Raw genomic sequence first — 22,050 nt, forward strand, 5'->3', positions numbered from 1 at the left:
GGGTTGTTCATTTCCCTCCTGAGTATCCCAGCTTGGCTGTGCTCGTGGCACCGCTGCGCTGAGCCTGAACTGGACGTTGAGTTCCTCCCGGCAGGCACATGTCCGGGAGGGCTGGCTCATCTGATGTCTAACCCTGATATTGTTGAGCACTGGGAAGTGGTGTCCCCACATGGACTGCTGTGGGGGAATGCACACTGTCTTCCTAAAACCCTTTCAGCCATGGCTGCCCAAACCCAGAAAGCTGCACATGCCCTTGACTCCATAGGTCCACGCTAGCCTAAGCAATAAGGCCAGCCTCAGAGATGTGATCAGTCAAGGGCTGAGGGAGGCCGACACCCGGAGCTTAGTGTTGGCCAATAGGGGCCTGCCTCAGCTGTGACATCAGCCCCCAGGACTCTGTGATGCGGCAGTGGGGGCGGGGGAGACCACCAAGCATTGTGTATAAATGCCCCATTTTTTAGAGCACCCACTGGAAAGGTCCCAGCCTGGGGTGCTGAGTGGTCTCCTGCTGTAGGGTCACAGGAGACGTCCGTGTGGGTCTTCCTGTCTCCAGGGAAGTAAGGTTAGCAGGTGCATTTGTGGAATACGTGTCAGGACATGGGCTCCAGTGTGCACATCACAGGAGGTGGTGATAGAAAGTCACACAGTGTCTCCAGAAGCCACATTGTCACACCTGTCTGGTCACTTTGTCATGCCCATCTCTTTGCAGGATTCTGTCATGCCTTCCCAAGAACCTGCAGTAGATGACAAGGACGACGTGGACCTTCCTTCTGAGGACACCGATGGAAGTAGGGGCTGCTTTCTTCCTGCTGGTGGAGCCCGGGCTCTCCACGCTGGAATTCCTGCGCGCCTCCCCTTTCTGACCACGAATCCTTTCTAGCTCCCATCTGCTCTCCAAGGGTCAATATTGGCAAGCATGCGCCCCTCACTGCGGGGCTGGGGACGTCTCTAGGGCCTTCCATCATCCCTGGGCATGGATGGCAGGGTGGGGTGGCCTTCCCTGGGTACACATATCTCTGAGAGTGGCGTTTTCCTTCAGCACCAACTTCGGGAGTTCTAGAAGATACCGTGGCGGCTGCCACAGCCAGGCCCTCCCATAGGTGGGCTGCCACATGGGCTGGTCTCCATGGAAAGGCCTGCTGTCAAGTTGGTTCTTGAGTTTCCGTGGGATTTTGTGGGGGTTTTTGGTGGGGGAGAGACTTTTTTTAATGCTCAGAAGCATTTGGAGGAAGATTTTGAATGCTAGTTGGACTGATATCCCAGCTCTGAGCTCTCATCATCTGTGCACTATTAAGAGCCCTAGCCCTCGCCTGGTACGTGTGAGTACCGCGCCCTGAGAGCCCTTGAAGGGTGAAATGAGACCACGGAGCATAAAGCATTCAGCTCACAAAGGAGATTCCTAATAAACAACAACCCACATACCCACCTACCTCCCAGCCCAGCCAGCCAGCCAGCCATTTATGTATCTGCCCACCCACCATCCGCTCATCCCTCCACCCAGCCAGCCATCCCGCCATTCATCTCCCACCCACCTGCACACTCTAAGAACAACATCTGGAAGGCTAGGCACCCACCTGCACACTCTAAGAACAACATCTGGAAGGCTAGGCACCCACCTGCACACTCTAAGAACAACATCTGGAAGGCTAGGCACCCACCTGCACACTCTAAGAACAGCATCTGGAAGGCTAGGCACCCACCTGCACACTCTAAGAACAGCATCTGGAAGGCTAGGCACCCACCTGCACACTCTAAGAACATCTGGAAGGCTAGACACCAAAATCTTGTGAACGGTTACTTCTCGATGAATCGCTGAGAAAACATGTCACCGACGCAGGCTCCTACGCTCCACCCCCAGACGTGCAGAGCCAGGAGGTCTGGGTGGAACCAGGAAGCTGCACTTTCCTAGGCCCCTGCGGTTAGGTGTGGCGGCTCCGTGATTTGCCCTGATTGTGGCCTGGCCTGGGCTGCGGGTGCCCGCAGAGGAGCGAGGGGCTGTGGGAGCCCCTGTGTCTCAATCTGTGTTCCTGACCATGTCCTGTTTCTTTTCTTTCTCTCTTCACTAGTTGCTTACATTTCTTCAACCCGGAAACATGACAACATTAAAGATGATTCTGAGGTGAGTGTGTAAAATGGCTCATTAGTATTTCCAGTTTCTTTAGAAGTTCATTAGCTCATTTCTGGGACAGTTATGGAAATTTAAATATGAACTAGACAGGTTTGGGAATTGTTGCTCACGGCGAGGGCGTGGTCTGTGGCCATGTCAGGTGCTGCACGCTGAGGGGTTCAGGGCGGAGGCCCGGGGAGTCTCCAGTGTTTAGCGCAAAAGGAATCTCCGAACTGGTAGGCGGACGAGAGCAGGCGGGGGCGGCAGACACGAGCCCGTGCCGAATCTCAGATGTGAGGGCGCCGTGTTCTTGTACTCCTCTCGCAGCTGTGCAGACCTGGAGGGTGAGGTGTCACGGGCCCGGTGAGCCCAAGCGGCAGGCCTGGTCCGAGCCCGGGTCAGGGGACACTCTGACATCAGAATCCTCTTCTGTCAAGTTGGATAAGGACCACAGCCTTTTGTGAGGGTGAACTGAGAGCGTTTGTATGAACACCTACCCCTCGCCTGGCACATGGGAAGCTTTCCACGGCAGCAAGCGTCGGTGTGGCTCCTCCCACGTCAGTTCAGGGTGGCTTGGGCTCCCACGGTGGGCTGCAAGGAGCACACGGAGACCCCAGGCTCATGTGCTTCGAGAAAAGCTGGGAAGGCTAGTCCTGGGGAGTGGGATCACTTTGTACTCTTGCACGGCTGCTGTCGTCTGCGGGGATCCACGTGGAGGAATCGCCCTGAACTAGTCTTGCCCTTTGTCCTGTTCGCGCAAGTTTATGGCGGGTGGGCCCACGTCAGAGATTGATTGATAGATGCTCACCACATTTGCTAGTAACTTGATTCTCCCCACTCCCAAGGTTCAAATGTTTGCATTTTCGGCAAGTATCTTCTGTCTCCTGTCACAGGACAAGTGTTCCCATCACTGGGAAATTGGTACGACATGAAGCAACAGGATGTTGGCACCCAGGGGCATGGCCCACATGGGGCACGGGGCCCTCTGGCTTTGGCGGGGGGGGGGGAGGCGTGCAGTGTGGTGAAGGTGGTCTGTTGAGGGCAGAGAGGAGAGGGCGTGCACCAGCCCAGGACTCAGCTCTGGAAATATGGGCTGCTGCCGTGTCACAGCTCGGTCTTATTTGGGGCACCTCCTCTCTGAGTCTCCCAGAGGCTCTTTGGGGTGCAGGTATGGCACATGGCTGCTGCAGGTTCAGGCTCCCCGGCACCTCTCTGCCCAGAGAGTGGAGCAGGTCCAGGGCTGGCTCTTGAGCAGCAATTTTGGTCAAATTTTATTTGCATAAAACCCTTTTTTTGTCTGTTGTACTTTTCCCACATCACAAAGCAATTCTCCGATTCTTGGGGGACACTGACGTGGTGTCCCACAGTTTCACTCCATTCTGACCCCATCTACCTGGAGCTAGCATCAGACCCCACAGATGAAGGGCTCAGGCCCACAAGACTGCCCCCGTTCGGACACCGCTTGTAGGCCGGGTAGACCCCTGTGCTTCTGAGCAACCAGCTCTAAATCAGGTTCCCATGACCCTTACCGTGCGTTCCATTAATCCGCTAAAGTGGCTCACAGAACTCAGGGAAATATTTTATTTATTAGATTACTAGTTTGTGCTAAAAGGCTATACTCAGGAACAGCCCGATGGCAGAGTTACATGAGGTCAGGGATGGGGGAAGGATACGGAGCCTCCGTGCCCCGTCCAGGCACACCTCCACGTGTCCACCAACCAGAAGCTTCATAACGGGCATGATTGATTAGGTCATTGGCCATTGGAGAATGGGCTCAATCCCCAGCCTCTCTACCATTCCTGGAGGTCGGAGGTCAGGGTGAGACCGAGTTCCAAGCCTCTAATCACCTGGTTGGTCCCCCTGGCAACCAGCCCCCATCTTTAGGTGGCCTGGGTCTTCTCAAAAGTTGTCTCATTAACATAGCAAGAGATACCTTTTCTGCGCTTAGGGAATTCTGAGGGTTTTGGGAACTCCGCACCAGGAATGGGAGGAAGACCAAGCGTATCTGTTAGTATAAATCCCAGGATCACGATCTGCTCCTTCTGTCCCAGCAAGCCCTCTGCTGCCATTTTGTGGTCTTGCCCAAAGCTCTGGGTGACGAGTGAGGCACATGAGACTGTTTTCTTGAGTGAGGAAGGCACACCACCTGGAGTTGGCAGCCTCTGGCCACAAAACCTCAGGACTGCTCCTGGCCTGGGCCACAGCTTCCCTAGAGTAACCGACAGACGTCCCCCGTGGACTTCCTGATTTTTCTACCTGGTCATTCTACGTCTGGGATGAGTCAGAAGCACTTAGGTACCTCTTGCCTTCACCACAAACACCCTTGCCAGAAATAATTCATGGGAAGAAAGCTTCTGTTCTTAATCGGATCGCCTTCCTTTCATTTTGTGTTTCCAGTAGCCCTTGCGCGGGGCTGTGGCCGGGCTTTGCGGACGTCAGCGAGTTAAGCGTTACAGCCCCCAGGAGGGCGCTGGTGGGAGCGCCGTCCTGGGAGGCTGGCCCCGGGCACCCACACGCTCACGCGGCAGCCACGGGCTGTGAGTGGGGGGTCTGGGGGGTCCGTAGAGTCGGAGCCTATGAGCAGAATTGCTCGCAGGGAGGAGTCTTTCCTTCCTCACTGTCTCTCTTGTCCTCAGGACCTCAAGCCGGTTATCGATGGGATGGATGGAATCAAAATATCTCAGGGGCTCGGACTGCAGGACTTCGACCTGATCAGGGTCATCGGACGCGGGAGCTACGCCAAGGTCCTCCTGGTGCGGCTGAAGAAGAATGATCAGATGTACGCCATGAAAGTGGTGAAGAAGGAGCTAGTCCACGATGACGAGGTGAGCACGGACCCTGGCTCACGCTTCCTTTCGGGGCCTCCTCCTGGCCTCCGGTGCCGCTTTCTCTCAGTGGAAGTAAAATGCCTGTAACAGGACTCACCATTTTAACCGTTTTAAAGAATATGTTCACGTGGTGTTTGGTACAGTCACGTGGGTGTGAAGTGGCACCTCGTGTGGTTTGACCCGCGTTTCCATAACGACTAGTAACATTGAGCATCTCTCTGGGCTTCTTGGCTTCACGTACTTTTGGTCTTTTTCTTTCACAGTTGAATGCAGACTCTGTCTCTTAGAAGCAGAGGAAGGACTGATGCATGGGCAGCAATAATGCTGTTGCTGTCGGGCCCCTGTAGTACATGAGGTGACTTGGTGTCCATGGGCCCATCGGACCGCAGGAGGGCTCCCCGGCCCTGGCCCAGGCTCATGGTTTGGAGGAAAGAGCTGGGACTGAACTATGACTTTTACTTGCCCTACCAGCAGGGTGCATTTGTGCAGTGCACAGACTGCCCAACTGTCCCCTGAGTGCTGAGCTCATTCCAGACCCCCTCACTGAAACTCTGGCTAGCTGGAAAGTTAGTGGAGTGTCTGAGGTCAGGTTTGTAGAACTGAAAGAAAAGGCATTTAGGAGAGACTTATTGCTTTGGTTCATTCCTGGCATCTTCAAATTGTCCCCTGTGGACCAAGATGTGGAGGTGGGACTTTTAGGTGATCTCTCTAGAAGCGTGACTCTAGGAGTCAGTGAGTGGGAGCCGTGTGTGTGTGTCCGTGTCTGCGTGTGTCACGTGCATGTCTGCGTGTCATGTGTGTATCGGCGTGTGTGCCGTGTGCTTCTGTGTGTGTGCATCTGTGAGAGACCCTGTCGTCTCGTGGCCACGAGTCTGGGCCGTGGACATCGGGCCGTAGGGGCACTGCAGCAGGCTGGATGGTGGCCTGCAAAAAGATACGTCCACATCCTAACCCCTGGAACCTGTGCATCTGAACTTACTTGGAAATGGGGTCCTTGCAGATGTAATTAAGTTAAGGATCTTGGGGAGATCATCCTGGATTATGTGGGTGGGCCATGAATCCAATGAGAGGTGTCCTTTTAGAGAAAGGCAGAGAAAGAGCTGAGACAGACAGAAAGAAGGAAGCAGAGACACAGGGAAGCCAGTGGGCAGAGGGAGGCACACAAGAGGCAGGTTGTGCCCCCTCGGGGCTTCAGAGAGGGTGTGACCCTGCTGGCACCCTGATTTCAGGCTCCTGGTCAGGACAGTGAGAGGACAGGTTTGGATGTTTTCAGGCCCCTAGTCTGCGGCACTTTGTTGAAACAGCCTCGGGAGCCAAGCAGGCAGGAAGGAACAGCGGCATGCAAGCGGAGACCCTGGTGGCTTGACTCTGTGTGGGAGGGAAGGCTCAGCCACCCACTAGGGTTTTCACCTGAGCACCTGGGTGACCAGGTCCCTTTGGAGCACAGATGGCTGAGGCTGGTTGTGAGCTCTGTTGGAGGCCTTCTGTGTGGGGCATCCTGTGGGGCTACCAACCAGCTGTTGCACGTGCTCCAGGTCTAGAGCCCAGGGAGAGGCGGGGCTGGGAGTGCTCTGCACAGATGGCAGGCTCTGAAGCTGGGCCCTCCTAGGGGTCTCCTGGGGAACAGAGGGGGCTCCGGACTGAGCCCAAGGAGGACAAACCCCATGAGAGTTTGCTCATTTGTTTCCAAACACCTTCAGGGGCAGATAGCATGACTCCGGACACACCCCTTTCCCTCCTGCTTTCTCAGCCCCTAGGAGGTAAGGTTTAACCTCATCCAGCTCTGCTTTCTGGGTTGGAACGGAATCACAAGTGACTTGACTTTGTAACTTTCCCCAAATTCCAGCATGGATTGGGAGGGAGACAGTGGCAGGAGCTGGTGCTCCAGAGATGGGCATGGGACACTGGGGAGTCTGCTTAAGCATCCATCCTGTTTCCTCGTGTCTTAAGTGGAGATGATACCAGCCTCCCAGGGCTGCCACGGGGAGCACATGAGGCACATGAGGCAGTGCATGGAGAGCCCGTAGCTCAGATGCTGACACACAGCTGGTGATGGTGATGATGATGATGGTGGTGGTGATGATGGTGGTGGCGATGGTGGCGATGGTGATGGTGATGGTGATGATGATGATGGTGGTGATGATGGTGATATGATGGTGGTGATGGTGATGGTGGTGATGATGGTGGTGATGATGGTAGTGATGATGGTGATGGTGGCGATGGTGGTGATGGTGATGGTGATGGTGATGATGGTGATGGTGGTGGTGATGGTGATATGATGGTGGTGATGATGATGGTGGTGATGATGGTGATGATGGCGGTAGTAATGATGATGGTGATGGTGGCGATGGTGGTGATGGTGATGATGGTGGTGGTGATGGTGGTGATGGTGGTGATGGAGGCAATGGAGGTGATGATGCTGATGATGGTGATGATGGTGGTGATGATGGTGATATCATGGTGGTGGTGATGATGATGATGGTAGTAATGATGATGGTGATGGTGGCAATGGTAGTGGTGGTGATGGTGGCGATGGTGGCGATGGTGATGATGGTGGTGATGATGGTGATGATGGTGATGGTGGTGATGATGGTGATGGTGGTGATATCATGGTGGTGATGATGTTGATGATGATGGTAGTAATGATGGTGATGGTGGCAATGGTAGTGGTGGTGATGGTGGTGATGGTGATGGTGGTGATGGTGATGGTGGCGATGAACATGATGGTGAGGTTGGTGGTGAAGATGGGGATAGTGGTGGTGATGTATTTCTTGGTGGGCATTTTCCTTTCCTATCTACACTGTCTTCTTACAAGCAGAGATGAGAGACATTCCTCTTTTGCCTCCCCTGCTCGAGGATGAAGAGTATTCGGGAGCCTCATTAACACGCCCTGGTTTCTATTTCAGGATATTGACTGGGTACAGACAGAGAAGCATGTGTTTGAGCAGGCATCCAGCAACCCTTTCCTGGTCGGCTTACACTCCTGCTTCCAGACAACAAGTCGGTAAGAAAAAGAGCGTGTTTCTAAGATTCTGCTAATTTCCGCATTGAGCTGCACGGCAGCTGAGTAGGCATGAGGTTTCTGCCATTGTATTGGGCTCTCTCAATTGCACGTATGGGTTTGTTTTGTTTTTTGAGTTTTTTTTTTTTCGCTCATCAAACTAAGTTTGTTGTTCTTATCAGCTGGTGTCTTGTATCAAGTAAATTTCATGGATTTGCACCTAAATTTTTAATTGCATTTATAAAATATCTATTGAAAACATCCTACTGAGTACAGGAGTAGAGGCATTGGGTTAGGTGTTGGGACGCCATAGTGGGCAGGGGGTGGGTTTCTATGCTCATGGATATTACAAATAAGCGGAATAAATTAAAAAATACCAACAATGTCACTTAATAAAATTTTATAGTGGAATCCTACTGTTTTAAAAGGCTTGAAGACCACTGGTCTGGGATAGTCAATGTATACTGTTCAGAATTCTTTTCAGCCAGTTGACTTAAATTCACCCAGTGTGTTTATTTGAAGAAATATCGACTGTATTCTGTGTCGGGGTCTTCAAGACCACCCCCAGGTTCAGCGATTTAGCAGGAGAACTCATAAGACCAGCACATAGTAGGACTCAAGGCTAAGATTTCTTGCCATGAAAGGATATAAAGCACAACTGGCAAAGGGAAGAGGCACGTGGGGTGAAGAGGGTAGTCACACAAGTCACCATCGGCCAGCAAGGAATTGTGACAACTGAGGACTTTCCTGGGGTCTAGCACGTGCCAGAATATTCCAGAAGGAAAGCAGGTGTTCAGCATTCACCATATTGTGTATGCACAGCAGACCACTCTTACGATCCAGGGGAGGTTTCATATCGGTGGAGGGAGCTGTCTACTAGTCAAGTGCCCAGACTCCAGCCAAAGGCCAGCCTCGCAAGCAGGCCTTTCTGAGGACGACAAGTCTCTGTCTGGCTTATGGTAACTCAGCTCAGCTGTAAATCAGACTAGTGACTCGTACTTCCCCACGTCCACCCTCACCTCCCTCCTGACCTTCAGTCCCTTGACCCACCTGAACTGGCTGCCACCTGTGCGTCCAAAGCACCTGGGGTAAATGGCCTTTCCCCTACATCTGTCGTCGTCCCCTCCCCGGATCTCACTGATCCGGACTCCTAAGTGTGTCTCAGGTTCCTCCCTTCTCTCCTGAGCCCTGACCACAGCCTCTTTGGGGCGTCTGGTCCCTGGTCCTCCCCTGGCTGTCAGTTCCCTCATGTTGGAGTTAAGCCATATTTTGAAAACACAGATCTAAAGTGTCTTTCTCCTGCTTCAAAGCTCCTCTGATTACTTTCCCAGTTGCTTCTGGGATGTGATCCAGGCCCCCAGGCATGTGGCTGGAGTTGCTGTGACCCAGCTCCACCCTGGGCTTCTCTGCTCTGTCCATCTTGGTCATGCCGCCAGGTGGGCCCCGCCCTCCCCCTGTCCCCCCACTCCTCCTGCCTCCGCACTTGAGGAAAGGTTCCCTCGTTGTGTCTGTGCGTTCTCCCCATGCCTCTGTGTAGCACTGACCGTGGTCTCTGGGAGTCACGGACTATGCCCAAGGGCAGACGACCCATCGCAACCCCACACTTCCTGAATGGTGAGATTCCAAAAGACTTGTTTTACGGTTGATTTTACTGTATGAACTCGTGGGGGTGTGGTGTAAAAGGGTCAGACTTTGAACCTCACTCCCGTCTTTGTCACTGGAGCACAGTGCTTTCTGCCTCCGGAGATGGTCTGCGTGTCACGTTCCCAGGTGCGCTAAGGAGAACCGAAAACAAGTTCATCCATTCAGTGTTTGTGTGTGATCCTGTGACACAGCCACTCTGCTCTTCCAAACGGACGTGTGGGAGATTCGTTTACAGCGTTCACCGGAGGGGGGGCCGCCTCCCAGGACATCACATTCATCTCTTATTTTTACAGGATCTGTCAGTCTGTCTGGAAGCTCCAAACACCTGGTTAGTCGGGATAGGGTGTCTCTCCTGGGCTTTGCCCCAGCTGTGTGTCTATGCCTGTGGCCCGCGGCACACTCCTGGAGAGAGCAGGGGGTGCTTGGTACCCAACACCCTGTGGGCAGTCACGCTGCTTAAAGAATATTTTTTTAAGGTACAATCATGTTGTTGGTACAAGTATAAAGTGAACACGTGTCACATTCTTTGTGACTCATGAATTAGTGAGGGTTGCAGATGTTACAACCAGTTCAGAGGGGAGCTCAAAGTCCTGAACAGGCCCGAGCAGTCAGCAGCACGGAGACGCGTTCGCACCGGCTGCGGGGCTGGAGCCGGGAGTGGGGGCGTCCGGGGGGCTGGAGCCAGAGTGTCCGGGGGCTGGGAGCCGGGGCATCTGGGGGGCTGGAGCCAGGAGCCGGGGCATCTGGGGGGCTGGAGCCGGGAGCCAGGGCATCTGGAGGGCTGGAGCAGGGAGCTGGGGCGTCTGAGGGGCTGGAGCCGGGAGCTGGGGTATCTGGGGGCCTGGAGCTGGGGTGCCCAGGGGGCTGGAGCCGGGAGTTGGGGTTTCTGGGGGGGGGGGTCTGGAGCCCGGATGACCTACCTTCCTGCCGACGGTCTCCGCTGCATGGCTGTGCATGGACGACCCTTCCAGGGTCTGGAAGGCTCTGAGAAGCCCACAGGAACAGAGAGCCTGGGAGGGGCTCGTACACACAGCACCCAGTTTCTGCTGAGGTCTGGAGTCACAGCTGGGGTGTGGGCCCGGCCCTCCTCTTGTCAGCTGTGTGACCTCGGGGTAACCTGTCTACACCCAGTCTCCTCTGGTAACAGGGAGCAGCAGGGACGCTGCCTCTTAGGGTCGCTGTGGGGATTAGTAAGACATTAAAATGTTGATAGCAAGGCCCGGCTTGTGGTGAACCGTTCATAGAGTGAGCCTCTGTGAGGGCCTCTCTCCGTGTTGGCGCTGGGCCTTTGAACAGAGGCACCGCTGACGCTGTGTCTGGGCCCCGGGAGACCAGCAGCATCCCCCACTGCGGTCGGGTGGCGATTAGCACTGCGCCGACAAACCCTCACGGCCAGCAGGACACCCACAGGGACTGAAGTCGTGAAATGTGACGAGGCCCCAGCAAGCAGAGGTGTGGGCAGCTGCGGGGACAGGACACTTGGGGAGCCCTGCCTGCCGGGGGTACGGGTGGCCGCCGCCCCGGCTCCTGGGCCGCGGGAGGCGCTGCAGGCTCTGCCCGGAGCACGTCGTCCCGAGGGCTTGCCACGGGCCTGTCTGCAGGGGCCTGGGAGCCCGACCTGCCACGCCTGCGAATAGACAGGACGGCCAGCTGCTGACCATGCTCCGAGCCGTGCCTGGTGCCCGGGGCGGCCGCGGTAGATGTCTGCCAAATGACCCAGCAGCTCATGGTGAGCACAGTTGTCGGCGGGGCCTCGGGACGGGGAGAAAGAAGGGTTTCTTCTCTCCCCCTTCAAGTCCGGTGCCCACTCTGGTCAGCCGCGTCCTGTGCTCACGGATCCATGGGCTCCCCGGGTTTTAAGGCACTAATGTCATCACACACAGCACAACACAAGGGCAGTGGTGTTTCCAGCACAGAAACATCTGCGCTGTGGGAGAGGCGTGCTTCGTAGCCAGACGGCCCATCCTTCTCAGACAATGGCCAAAATGAAAATTAACCACAAAATTGCTTCTGTTTGAGCTATTCCAGGAAAAATGGGCTGAAGATTGTAGCTGAGGTGACTATTTTTAGCACGCTCCCCCCCATAAAGTTGCAGTTTGGGGACATTTGTCGCACGTAGCATGATCTCAGATCACAGATGAGCAAGCTGCCATTAAAATATTTATGGTTAGCTTGCGGCTCTGAAATACAGCCTTTTAACCGTGTGCCTCGACTTACCATACTGCCCTCCTCTCGCGTGGATGTGCACTCACTCGTGTACGGAAGAGCTCCCTGCGCTGTGGTCTGACTTCGACGCTTGACTCGATGGTTCTTGGTTCACAGTGGCGTCTGGAGATTAAATGCTGCTGAGCCGGGGCTGGCGTGTGTGCTTCCGTGTGAAGTGCCCCGGAGGACTCGCCTGCCGCCCTGCAGACTTCTCCCGGGGCTCAGTCACGGCCCGGCCGGGGTGGGACCGCGGTGCTCCAGCACTGGCGTGTGGAGGCGCTGACGGAGCGGCGTGTGGGGAGGGGACAGGCGCCGGGATGCCTCCCAGAGGAGGTGGTGTGTATCTGGGAGGAGGAGAAAGGGCCTCGGAGGTGTGGGGGGTCATCCTGGAGCGATCCGCAGCCACTTAGGCTCCAGGGAAACTGAGGCCCCGGTGGTATTCTGCGGGGGAAGCGCAACACCCAGTTCCTAGGAGGGCTGGTGGCATAGGGTCTGGACATGGGCACGGACCCACTGGGCACATCGAGGCCTGGAAGGAGGCGTCAGAACGGAGCTGAGGACCGTATGTGTTGCCTGATGCCAGGGAGTGGGTGGAGATTCTGGGGGCAGAAGTGAGGTCAGCAAGGGCATACTGGGGGACTCTGGGGGACACTGGGGTCGGCGGTGAGCTCCTGTCCTTCGGGTAGTTGTGGGTACGGTGGCTGCGGGAGGAGGTCAGGCCTCAAGCGGGGGTGATGCTTGACGTGCGGGCAGGCAGGTGAGCAGAGCCACGCTGGGTCAAGCCTCCTGGGGGGCTCAGAGGAAAACCGACTTTTCTCGGGGCCTCTGCTTGTGGAGGGAGGCCGTGAGCACAGCAGGGATCATCCGAGACCTTGGGAGTTCGGGCGTCTTCCTCTTTGAGCACATGAGTCACTGCACTTTCAAAACACAATCAATTTGTTGGAGTCATAATTCAATTGAAGCCCAGAATAGAAGGAGCAGACGTTGAGTGACAGGCAGCAGAGCGCGGTGCGGGTCTTGGCTGCAGCCTTTGTTCCGACGGGCGGTGGTGGCGCCAGAGCTCTGAGTTTGCTCACGGTTCACCTGGATCGGCTAAGATCCGGTCCCCTCCCCCCGGGCTCCCGGGGCAGGACGGCTTGGGCCGCGGACAGCCGGGGGGCCTCGTGGGGAGGAAGGATTCTTCCGTCCCAAGCGGCCTGTGACTCACTACAACAGTTAAGGAGGTTCTGGGGGGTTCGCTCAGCTTCGGCAAGTACGCATAGAACGCACTGCTTGTAGAAACGCTGGGGGTGGCCATCACTGAACCATCCCAAGCCCTGCGCAGTGACGGAGCCCGGGCCTGGCCTCCTTCCATCAGATTCTGAGAAAGTCTTTTATCCCTCCTGTGCCTCTGCCTCTCCCTCTGGCTCGTGGTCACTGGTTAAACATTAATGCGCAGACTGTGGAGTCCGTGCGGGAGGGTCAGCGGACGCTGTAAACGCTGGTCTTATCTGGTGTACTCGCTCTTATCTGGCACTTTTCCTCAAAGGGCCACATAGTGAGTGTTTTCAGCTTTGAGGACCACGCGGTTTGTATGGAAGTATTCACAGTGGTGCAAGGACAGCCGGACACAGTACGTGAAGATAGACACATGCAGTGTTCCAGTAAAACTTTATTAACAAACACAGGTGGTGGGCCGAACATGGCCAGCTCCTAGTTTATAGCGTCACCTCTTGAGTTGAGCATTCTCTTAACCTATGGCATCGGTCTTTCCGTCTGAGCCGAGGTGTGGGGGCTGGGTACTTTATTCCATGGGGGCAGGGGTGGGGGAGATGTGGGAGAGGGTGTTGTAGGTCCTTGGCACTGAGGAGCAAGTCTGTGCCCGGCTCTCACCCGGGGGTTCTGTGAGTGTCCTCCCGTGTCCAGATTCACACCAGCTAGCAGGGGCCGCAGCCCCTGGGTTCCCGTCTGGGTGGCCAGGGTCAGGGGGTCAGGAACTGACCCGGCCCTGCAGCCCTGCTTCTTTCCCTTCCTGGTGTGGTGTCCAAGCAGATTGTGGGAGAGTTTGGCCGAGTCTGGCCATCTGAGCTTGGGGGGCAGCCCCAGGCCTCTGGACCCATCACCTTCCTCCCTCTGGGTTGGGTGTGGCCTTGTGACCCGGGGCTGTGGGTGCAAGGACATGTGCCGCTCCCTGGCCACACGTTGAACCGCTGCACGTGCCAGGCACCCCAAGTGGGAGGTGAGCCCCGTGGGGCTCGGCCGTGGCCACGGCAGCAGCTCTGAGGCACACGGAGCACCATCGTTGGAGAATCAGCGTCACGTGGCCCTGGTACAGCTTTGCTCTGAAGAAATGTCAAAAGTAGTCTTAAGGCTTATCTGTAGACCTAAAAAAGAAAAGAAGCAAACTAAAAGCCTTACGTCTGTGGCTGCCATGGAAAGAAAACCGAGCTCCTCTGCTGTGACTGGGGCTTGATCAACTTTGCAGAATCCCTGGCTCAGTGACTTCCCGGGAAGGACGACCAGTCTGGCTACGCCTCCCCTCAAATGCCCATGGTGGGCTTTTCTCCGGGTCGGAAAGGAAACTACCTTTGCTTCCACTCTCTAGGTTTTTAAATGCCCCCTTCATTGCTGAGCTCCCAAGGCTCTCGAATTTTCCCCAGAATTCATGTGTTTTGCTGTTTTGTCTGGAAGTGGCGTCGGGTTTGTCCCTGTTCTGGAAAGGCACCGTCCGTCACCTGCTGTCAGCTCAGGTGGGCCAGCGGCCCCGGAGACGCTTCCTGGGGAGCACACGTCGGGGTGCGCGCCTGTCCTCTGGGGGTGCAGGTGCTCAAGGGAGCCACGCCCACTGGGGACGGGACTCCTGGTCGTTGTGGAAAATCTCTGTCCTGTGCTTGGAAGTCACCCTACGGGTTTTGAACAAATGCTTTTTTAAAAAATTTTTTTAACACTGGCTGTTAGGTCCGAGGTCTCTTCCCAGGGGTGGGATGAGCACCGCACGTCCCTCACGGTGGCTGGCAGCATGGACGTGCACGTGCAGACGCCGCGAGGGTAGATGGTAGAGACGTTCCGTGTCGCACGTGTGCTGTCACACGAATGCCACCACACACAACACGCATGTGAGCGGGCGTAGCTCTGCGCTGGCGAAGCTTTAGGGATGCAGGTGAATCCTGGGGCGGCCAAGCCTTCGTCGGCCTTCCAGACACACCCTTTGGAGGCGGGAGCAGAACGAGGGCTGAAGGAATCGCTCCTCGCTGGCCGAGAGGGTCGCGGTGCTCGCTCGCGGTCCAGGCCCTTCTCCATCTGCGTATTGACGGATTTCGGGTTGTTGCTCGTGTAAGCGCGTGTTAGAACCTCCGTGGGGGGCCTCAGCGTGTGCACTCGAGTGACCGCCCTCTTTCCGGCCGTGAGGGTGGGGCACCTGTGACCCACAAGCCGACCCCACAAGCTGTCTGTGCGCTCACTCCCACTCCCCACCCAGAGGAACCGTGAGCTGCCCTCAACAGGGTATTTCTGGAAGATGGTGCGTGAATTTAATTTTGAAAATGACATCTTATTGAGCGTGAGAAAAATGTTGTGCGGAAGGATCCACATGGTAGAGGGTTTGGAGACCGGGATGGCGTGCGGTCCCGGTTCCTTAGTCACAGGGTCACGCAGAGTCACACAGGGTCATGTTGGCCCGCCCTGGCCCCAGCCACCCCCAGGCCTTCCCCCTGCCTCCAAGTCACCCCTGCGCTGGGACAGTCCGTCCAGTGGCCAGGTGCCAGCCTGCAGCCCCACCCCCTTCTTTCTACCCTGGTGTCCGGACCTCTGCATGCTCATTGGCTGTCCTTAGTGCCTCCTTACCGCGCCACTGGGGCTCCTGCCCGGGGACAACACACCTCCTTATGCCTCCCCGGCCTCCATCCAGATTTGGCGGCCAGAGCAGTCACTCACCAGACGCGGCCACCCCCTCACCTGGCCCGTGCATCTGTGCACCTGCTCTTCCGGCCCCTCGGCCTCCAGGGTGGTCCCGCAGCTCTGTGTCCGGCCCCTGCCTCTGCCAGCCCCGTGGGGAGAGCATGTGCCCCTGTGCTGGGCGACACGAGCAGCTGAATGGGAATTGTCATGTGTGTTTTCAGTCAGTTTTCCTACGTCGGGATCAGAATGGATCAGAACAAGAAACCCCGTGGGCAGGGTCTCTTGACATCTCCCAAGAGATGCCCCAGGGACCTGGGTACAGAGCCCGTCTTTTCAGTCTGGGCTGCTTTCCTCACCAGCCTGGGCGGGGTCAGGCAACCCCGGGCACCTCCCTTCCTCGGCCTCACAGGAGAGCTGACCTGCCAGCAGCCCAGCTCGGTTGTTCCTGGTCATGGGGCCTCCCCACGTTGAACCTGCCCCCGAGGAGGTCTGGCATGGGCCGCATGGGGTCTCAGCCCCCACCGCCCTCTCTCTCCCTCAGGCTGTTCCTGGTCATAGAGTACGTCAATGGCGGGGACCTCATGTTCCACATGCAGAGACAGAGGAAGCTTCCAGAGGAGCACGCCAGGTGGGTGCTGTGCTGGTGGGCAGGCAGGCGCGGGCCGGGCAGCGGGGCCCTCCTCGGAGGCCTGGGGTGAGCTGGAAGGGAGGTGGAGTCTGGGGGGACGTGGCAAAGAGGGCGCCGCTGTCCCCTGCAGTGCGGCTCAGGGGTCCTACGATTTGTGGGTCCCCTGAGTTACAGAGCCTCAGAAACGGCCCGTCGGGTCTCGGCCCCCAGAGCAGGGTGGCGCATCTCCCGGAGAAGTGGGTGCTTCCTGGGAGAGTGTGTGCACAACGGTGCTGCGGGCGGTTCTGCCTTTCCCTGCTTCCAGAACCGGGGTGGGGTTGCCACGCGTCCCAGCTGCAGGCTCCCCCGAGTGGCATCGTGCCACTTGTGGTTCTCATTACACGGTTACAAAGCAGGGCAGCGGCTCTTGGAGAAGAGTAACCCGTTTCTGTTCAAGTGACAGTGACGCTAAGGGCCGCCCGCCCTCCGGCCGCCTCGGGAACCCTCGTGTCTGCGCCCTGTCCGCATCCTTCCTGTTCCCGTGGGTCCCCCCGCTCCTTACTTCCTCACCTTTGAAACAACTCCGTGCGGGTTTTGAGTCACCTTAGATCGTTTCTGGGGAAATGCAGGCAGTAAGTCAGGCATCGCCCACTCCCCACACACTAGCATTTTCTTTTTTAATTGTGGACAGAGCATAAAATTCTCCATGCTATAGCCATTTGCAGGGGCTCAGCGGCATGAAGCACATTCGCATCGTAGTGCAGCCGTCCCCACCATCCGTCTCTGGAACATTCCATCTTCCCCGACTGATGCTGCCCCCCCGGCCTCCCCAGTCCCCCCTGGGGACCTTCTGAGGGGAATCCGACAGCGTCTGGCCTTCTGGGACTGGTTCACGTCACTGAGCAGAGTGCCCGCGAGGTCCGTCCGTGTCGCAGCAGGGCTCAGTAGCACCCTGTTGTGTGGAGGGACCGCGCTTTGCTTGTCCGTCCATCCGACGATGGGCACCTGGGTGGTGGTCTCCACCCTTGGCCACAGGGAATAGTGCAGTTGTGGATGGGGCCGCGCACACATCTCTTCAAGACCCTAGCTCATGTGCCGTTTCTGGGTTTAACTGGGGCACCTCCGCGCTGTTCCCACAGCGGCTGGGCACATGAGTGCCGGTTTCCTCGCATCCTCGCCAACACGTCCTGTTGTCTGTCTGTCTGTGGGAGTGGCCATGCTAGGAGGTGGGAGGCAGTCTTGATCTGTGTTTCCCTGACGACGAGGACGTTGAGCATGTCTTGTGGTCGTGTTGGCCCCGTGTGTTCCTCGGCAAGAGGAGGACGCCAGGGCGTCTGCTGGGCGAGCCGTGGGGCCGGTGGCAGCCCCGCCGTTCCTGCTCGGCCTGCACGGGGCTCCCACCCAAGCTCCGTGTTGGGTTCCCTCTGCTGCCCCCAGATTCTATGCTGCTGAGATCTGTATCGCTCTCAACTTCCTACACGAGCGAGGGATTATCTACCGGGACCTGAAGCTGGACAACGTGCTCCTTGACGCCGAAGGCCACATCAAGTTAACGGACTACGGCATGTGCAAGGCGAGTGCGCGGTCCCCGGGTGATGCCTCCACGCGCTCAGAGGTGCCGGGGCTCCGGGGCCAGGCACCTCTGCCTTCACTGTCCTCAGCTGGCTTTCTCTGCTGCACGTCATCCCACCAGTGGGTGCGTAGTGGGAGCTGTTCTGCCCTCCTGGTAACTGACTTGTCCCCACAGGAAGGCCTGGGCCCTGGTGACACGACCAGCACTTTCTGCGGAACCCCGAATTACATCGCCCCAGAAATCCTGCGGGGGGAGGAGTACGGTGAGTGGGGCTGCCGGGCAGGTGGGGGGCTGCTTGCTGGCACACGGCAGGCAGGTGCGGATGAGGACAGGCCCTGGCCCCCAGGGGCATCCTCTTCTCGGGGATACGGTCCCAGAGCAGAGGGGGCCAGGTGGACCTGCCCGGGGCTGACGCTGCCAGGGGTCCTAACCTGGACTCTGGGGCTCTAGCCCAGTAGCCAGGGAGAGCGGTTTTATTGACCGGTTACAACTGAAACACACACCCCTCACTTTGTGCCCGGGCCCTGTCGCCCCCTGGCCTCAGCCCTTATTTGAACCTGTGTGGCCCCCATCTGTCCTGGGTGTCTACTCGGGTGTCCCCTGGTGGAGGACACTGGATAGGGTTCCTTTTATCAAGGAGCCCTAAGGGGTGGGGAAGGAGGAAAAGCCACACACATGTCCACAAATGCCCCCAGCGGGTGTGCTGCCCCCGTCAGTGGGAGAGTAACCGGGTGGGACAGGGTAACACCTGCGGCCCCTGTGGACAGCGTTTCTGCCCCTCTGCCTTCTCTGGGTTTGAAACCAAAACGAGATTACTCTGTGTGTGTGCGTGTGCATGCATGTTCGTACGTGTGTGATGCATGTTTGTGTGATGTGTGCACGTGTGTGGTGTGTGTTCACGTGTGATGTGCGTGTGTGGTGCAGGCCTGTGCATATGTGCGCACCCCACACACTCTTGTGTCCTAGTGTTTTCAGTGAACCATATCACAAATACGCCATCAAATATTTTTAAACATTTTCTTTGCCATTAGGATGGGGGCTGGCTAGGTGGGCAGGTCTCTTGCCGTCTCGGGTCAGAGGCACCCGCGAGGCTGCCATCCCTGGAGTCGCTGAGGAGCCAGACAGGGAAGGACAGACGGCAGGTGGAAAGACCAGAATCGAGCGCCCAGAAGCCGGCCTGGGACGGGGGGTCCCGTAGGGGATGGGGGCACTGCTCCGGAGGGTCTAAGGGGCTGCGGGGACACTGACGCCAGGCTCTCCCGGTCCCGTTCCCCGGTGCAATAAAATACACCCTGAAACGGCGAATGCAGGAAAATGTGGGAAAGACTGCTTGCAGCCTTCGAGAAAGGGGTGTTTCAAGCTTTGGTAGTAAGCCAAAGGAGAGTGAAAAGGACGGTTGCCCTGCAGGCTCGCTCAGCTTCACAAGTCTGCGCGGTCAGCGGCGCCACAGGCAGGATGAAAAGGCCAGGTGACAATCTGGGAAACCAGCAGAGTGCCAGCAAGGACGTTAACGGCCCTGATGTGAAACAGCTTTGCAGCTAGTTAAGAGAAAAAGAGACAAGGGCCCCACGATGGTGGGCAGAGGGGGAGGCGAGGCTGCCCAGGGCACGTCGAGGCACCCAGCCCAGCCCTGGCCAGAGCCGTGCCCGCGGCCGCGTTCCCCTGCTGACCGCCCGCCGGCCGGGCCTGTGTCGTCCCTCCAGGGTTCAGCGTAGACTGGTGGGCGCTGGGCGTTCTGATGTTTGAGATGATGGCCGGACGCTCCCCCTTTGACATCATCACCGACAACCCTGACATGAACACAGAGGACTACCTTTTCCAAGGTGTGTGGGCCGCAAGGTGTCTCCCGAGGGTTCAGGTGCTGCCCCTGCTGTGTGTTCGGGTCTCCCCCACCTGCCCGTCCCCCACAGGCAAGGTCGGCCCGTCCTCACAGACCCGCTCGCAGGGAGGCTAAGACGAGGTTGGGGAAGTGGGAGCGGCCGTGGGAGAGCGGGTTCACCAGGGAAGACAGCCTGTCATGATTTAGCCCAGACTCCTTCCTGCCCCCCCGCCAGGTGTGTGCCCTGGAGGCGTGGGAGGGCGGGGCCCCAACCCAGCTGTTTGCCACCTGCCAGTGCAGGACACCTGCCCCTGGGCCAGAAATCACTGCCCCGGGATGCTGGCGCCCAGGGACACGGTTGTCCCCGCAGCGCCCTCTGGTGGTCACATGCAGAGGCGCCCTCGTATGTGAGGAGGTTGCTGGCTACTGCGTGATCCTGAGCACGTTGGGGGGGGGGTGTCCCTCTGTGGGGGAGAGACCCTGCTGGATGTAGGGAGGAGGGGCCAGGGCACTAAAAGCGCCCTGGACACTCCTGCTCAGAAAGGGTTTCGAGAGCCCTGCAGACCGCCCAGCTCCTCCCGCGGCTGGGCAGAGCAAACACAGCAGGGAGCGTCGGGAAGGAGCCAGACTTCTCACCAGGGCCCCAATTGTTGCAGTAATCCTGGAGAAGCCCATCCGGATCCCCCGATTCCTCTCGGTGAAAGCCTCCCACGTCTTGAAAGGATTTTTAAACAAGGTACACCTGTGGCCGCCGTGAGGGCCATCCCGCGTGTGGCTGCCCGGGGCGGGTGGTGGTTCCCAGTGTCCGCTACGGGACACCTGGGGGGGGGGGCTCTGCTTCCTTATTTGACCTCTGCCCTGTGAATCGTCAGTCTGTAGTCATGCTTGCCGAAACATAGTGAGAAATTAGGCCCATGAGAAATTCAGTGAAGGTGACTCTGCTCTTCCGCTGGTGGCTGAGACCGGCTGCAGGTGACGCCGTGAAGCTCTTTACATCACGGGGAAGGGAAGCCGGGTGTCCTCTGGCCGCGAATCTGGGCTTCTTTGCTCCACACTGACTGGTCCTTATTTGAACTCTGACTCCTAGGACCCCAAAGAGAGGCTCGGCTGCCGGCCACAGACGGGATTCTCCGATATCAAGTCTCACGCATTCTTCCGCAGCATAGACTGGGACCTGGTAAAGCATGGGGGCCCGTTTGCCGCCCCCTGCCGAGGGAGGGCTGGGGATGAAGGGTGCGGTGGGGGCTGCCCTCTGGGGCCCCAGGAGTGACTGACAAGGAGCGTGAGGGGCCGTGATGAGCCCTTGGGGGGGGTGGTCCCCGGTGTTCCTGGGAGAAGTCCTGCCTGGGTGTCCCCCACCACATGCTGTGCTGCCTGGGGGTCCGGTTGTGGACGTCCTTCATCTGTGACCAGACCGCCTGGTTGATTCTGCGTGAAATCCCCCGGTGGGACCCGGTTTCATGGTTGGTTTTCCAAAACCTGCCCTTGTTGGTCCTATCTTGGGATGCAGTGAACAGCGAAGGATGCAAGTGCCCTTTCCACTTTAGCGCCCTGGTTCCTGGTACTAAGGGAAGTCTGAACTGGATTTGTTGCAAAATATATAAATGGTTGCAGAGTTACTGAAATATAACCTTTAAAACGTGCTCCTCTGAGACAGAGGAGATGAGCTAGCTAATTAAATAAAGGTTGAACTTTAGCGCAAACTAGATCGGAGGAAAGCCCCGCTCTGGGGCCGCGTCGCGTCTCCCCCGCGCAGCTGGTGTGGCGGCCCCGCGGGCAGAGCAGCTCTCGTCCACTCCCTCTGGTCACTGTGACTTTCCACCCACGGGACTGTGCGTTCGTGGGGTCGTGGTGAGGAGCGCGCTCAGACCACGCACCCACCCCGCCCACACTGTCCAGGCCGCGGCTGGGTGATTTCAAAACAATTCAGCGTCCTCTCCCTTTGAGCCATTAGCCACGAGTACTTAGAACAATATTCAGAGCCCAGGTACTTTCTAGTTACGAAAAAGACTTTGAGGGCACCTGGCTGGCTCAGTCGGAGCGTGTGACTCTTCATCTCAGGGTCGTGTTTCAAGCCCCTACGCCTTCAAGCCCCACGCTGGGCGTAGAGCTTACTTAAAAAAATGAAAGAAAAGAGAAACTGACCTTGACTGGCCCACTAGCACAAGGGCGAGGAAAGGTAGGTTTGGGCTGGTTTCTGACCGTTACCTGTGTAGCTCGGGACAGCTGGCCTGGAGGGAAGTGCCACCGCCAGGCGCCCACACCCCCTGGAGGCCCACACTGAGCCTCCGTGGTCCACGTACTGACTGGCCGAGCCCACGGCAGCGCCTCGTGCCCTCCCTCCCCACCCCTGCAGATTGAGGGTTCCGCAGGGTTCCGCACAGCACAGC

General features: G+C 57.5%; 1 protein-coding gene across 2 annotated transcripts in view; it reads left to right on the forward strand.

The window, feature by feature from the left end:
* Positions 1–22,050, forward strand: part of PRKCZ (protein kinase C zeta) — a 103,963-nt gene that overhangs the window by 78,677 nt on the left and 3,236 nt on the right. Inside the window, exons 1-10 of one of the 2 annotated variants that reach the window (XM_008707792.2) lie at positions 660–788; positions 2,067–2,119; positions 4,744–4,932; positions 7,842–7,939; positions 16,203–16,289; positions 17,706–17,841; positions 18,016–18,103; positions 19,545–19,664; positions 20,317–20,396; positions 20,748–20,837. In XM_008707792.2, the coding sequence (XP_008706014.2) occupies positions 692–788; positions 2,067–2,119; positions 4,744–4,932; positions 7,842–7,939; positions 16,203–16,289; positions 17,706–17,841; positions 18,016–18,103; positions 19,545–19,664; positions 20,317–20,396; positions 20,748–20,837 (1,038 nt within the window). In that variant the 5' untranslated portion in view covers positions 660–691. Of the gene's footprint in view, positions 1–659; positions 789–2,066; positions 2,120–4,743; positions 4,933–7,841; positions 7,940–16,202; positions 16,290–17,705; positions 17,842–18,015; positions 18,104–19,544; positions 19,665–20,316; positions 20,397–20,747; positions 20,838–22,050 lie in introns of those variants that run through there. The other variant, XM_040645656.1, reaches the window with a different exon arrangement.

The sequence above is a fragment of the Ursus maritimus genome, unplaced genomic scaffold (genome assembly GCF_017311325.1).
Source record: "Ursus maritimus isolate PB19 unplaced genomic scaffold, ASM1731132v1 scaffold_32, whole genome shotgun sequence".
Classification (NCBI taxonomy): Eukaryota; Metazoa; Chordata; class Mammalia; order Carnivora; family Ursidae; genus Ursus; species Ursus maritimus.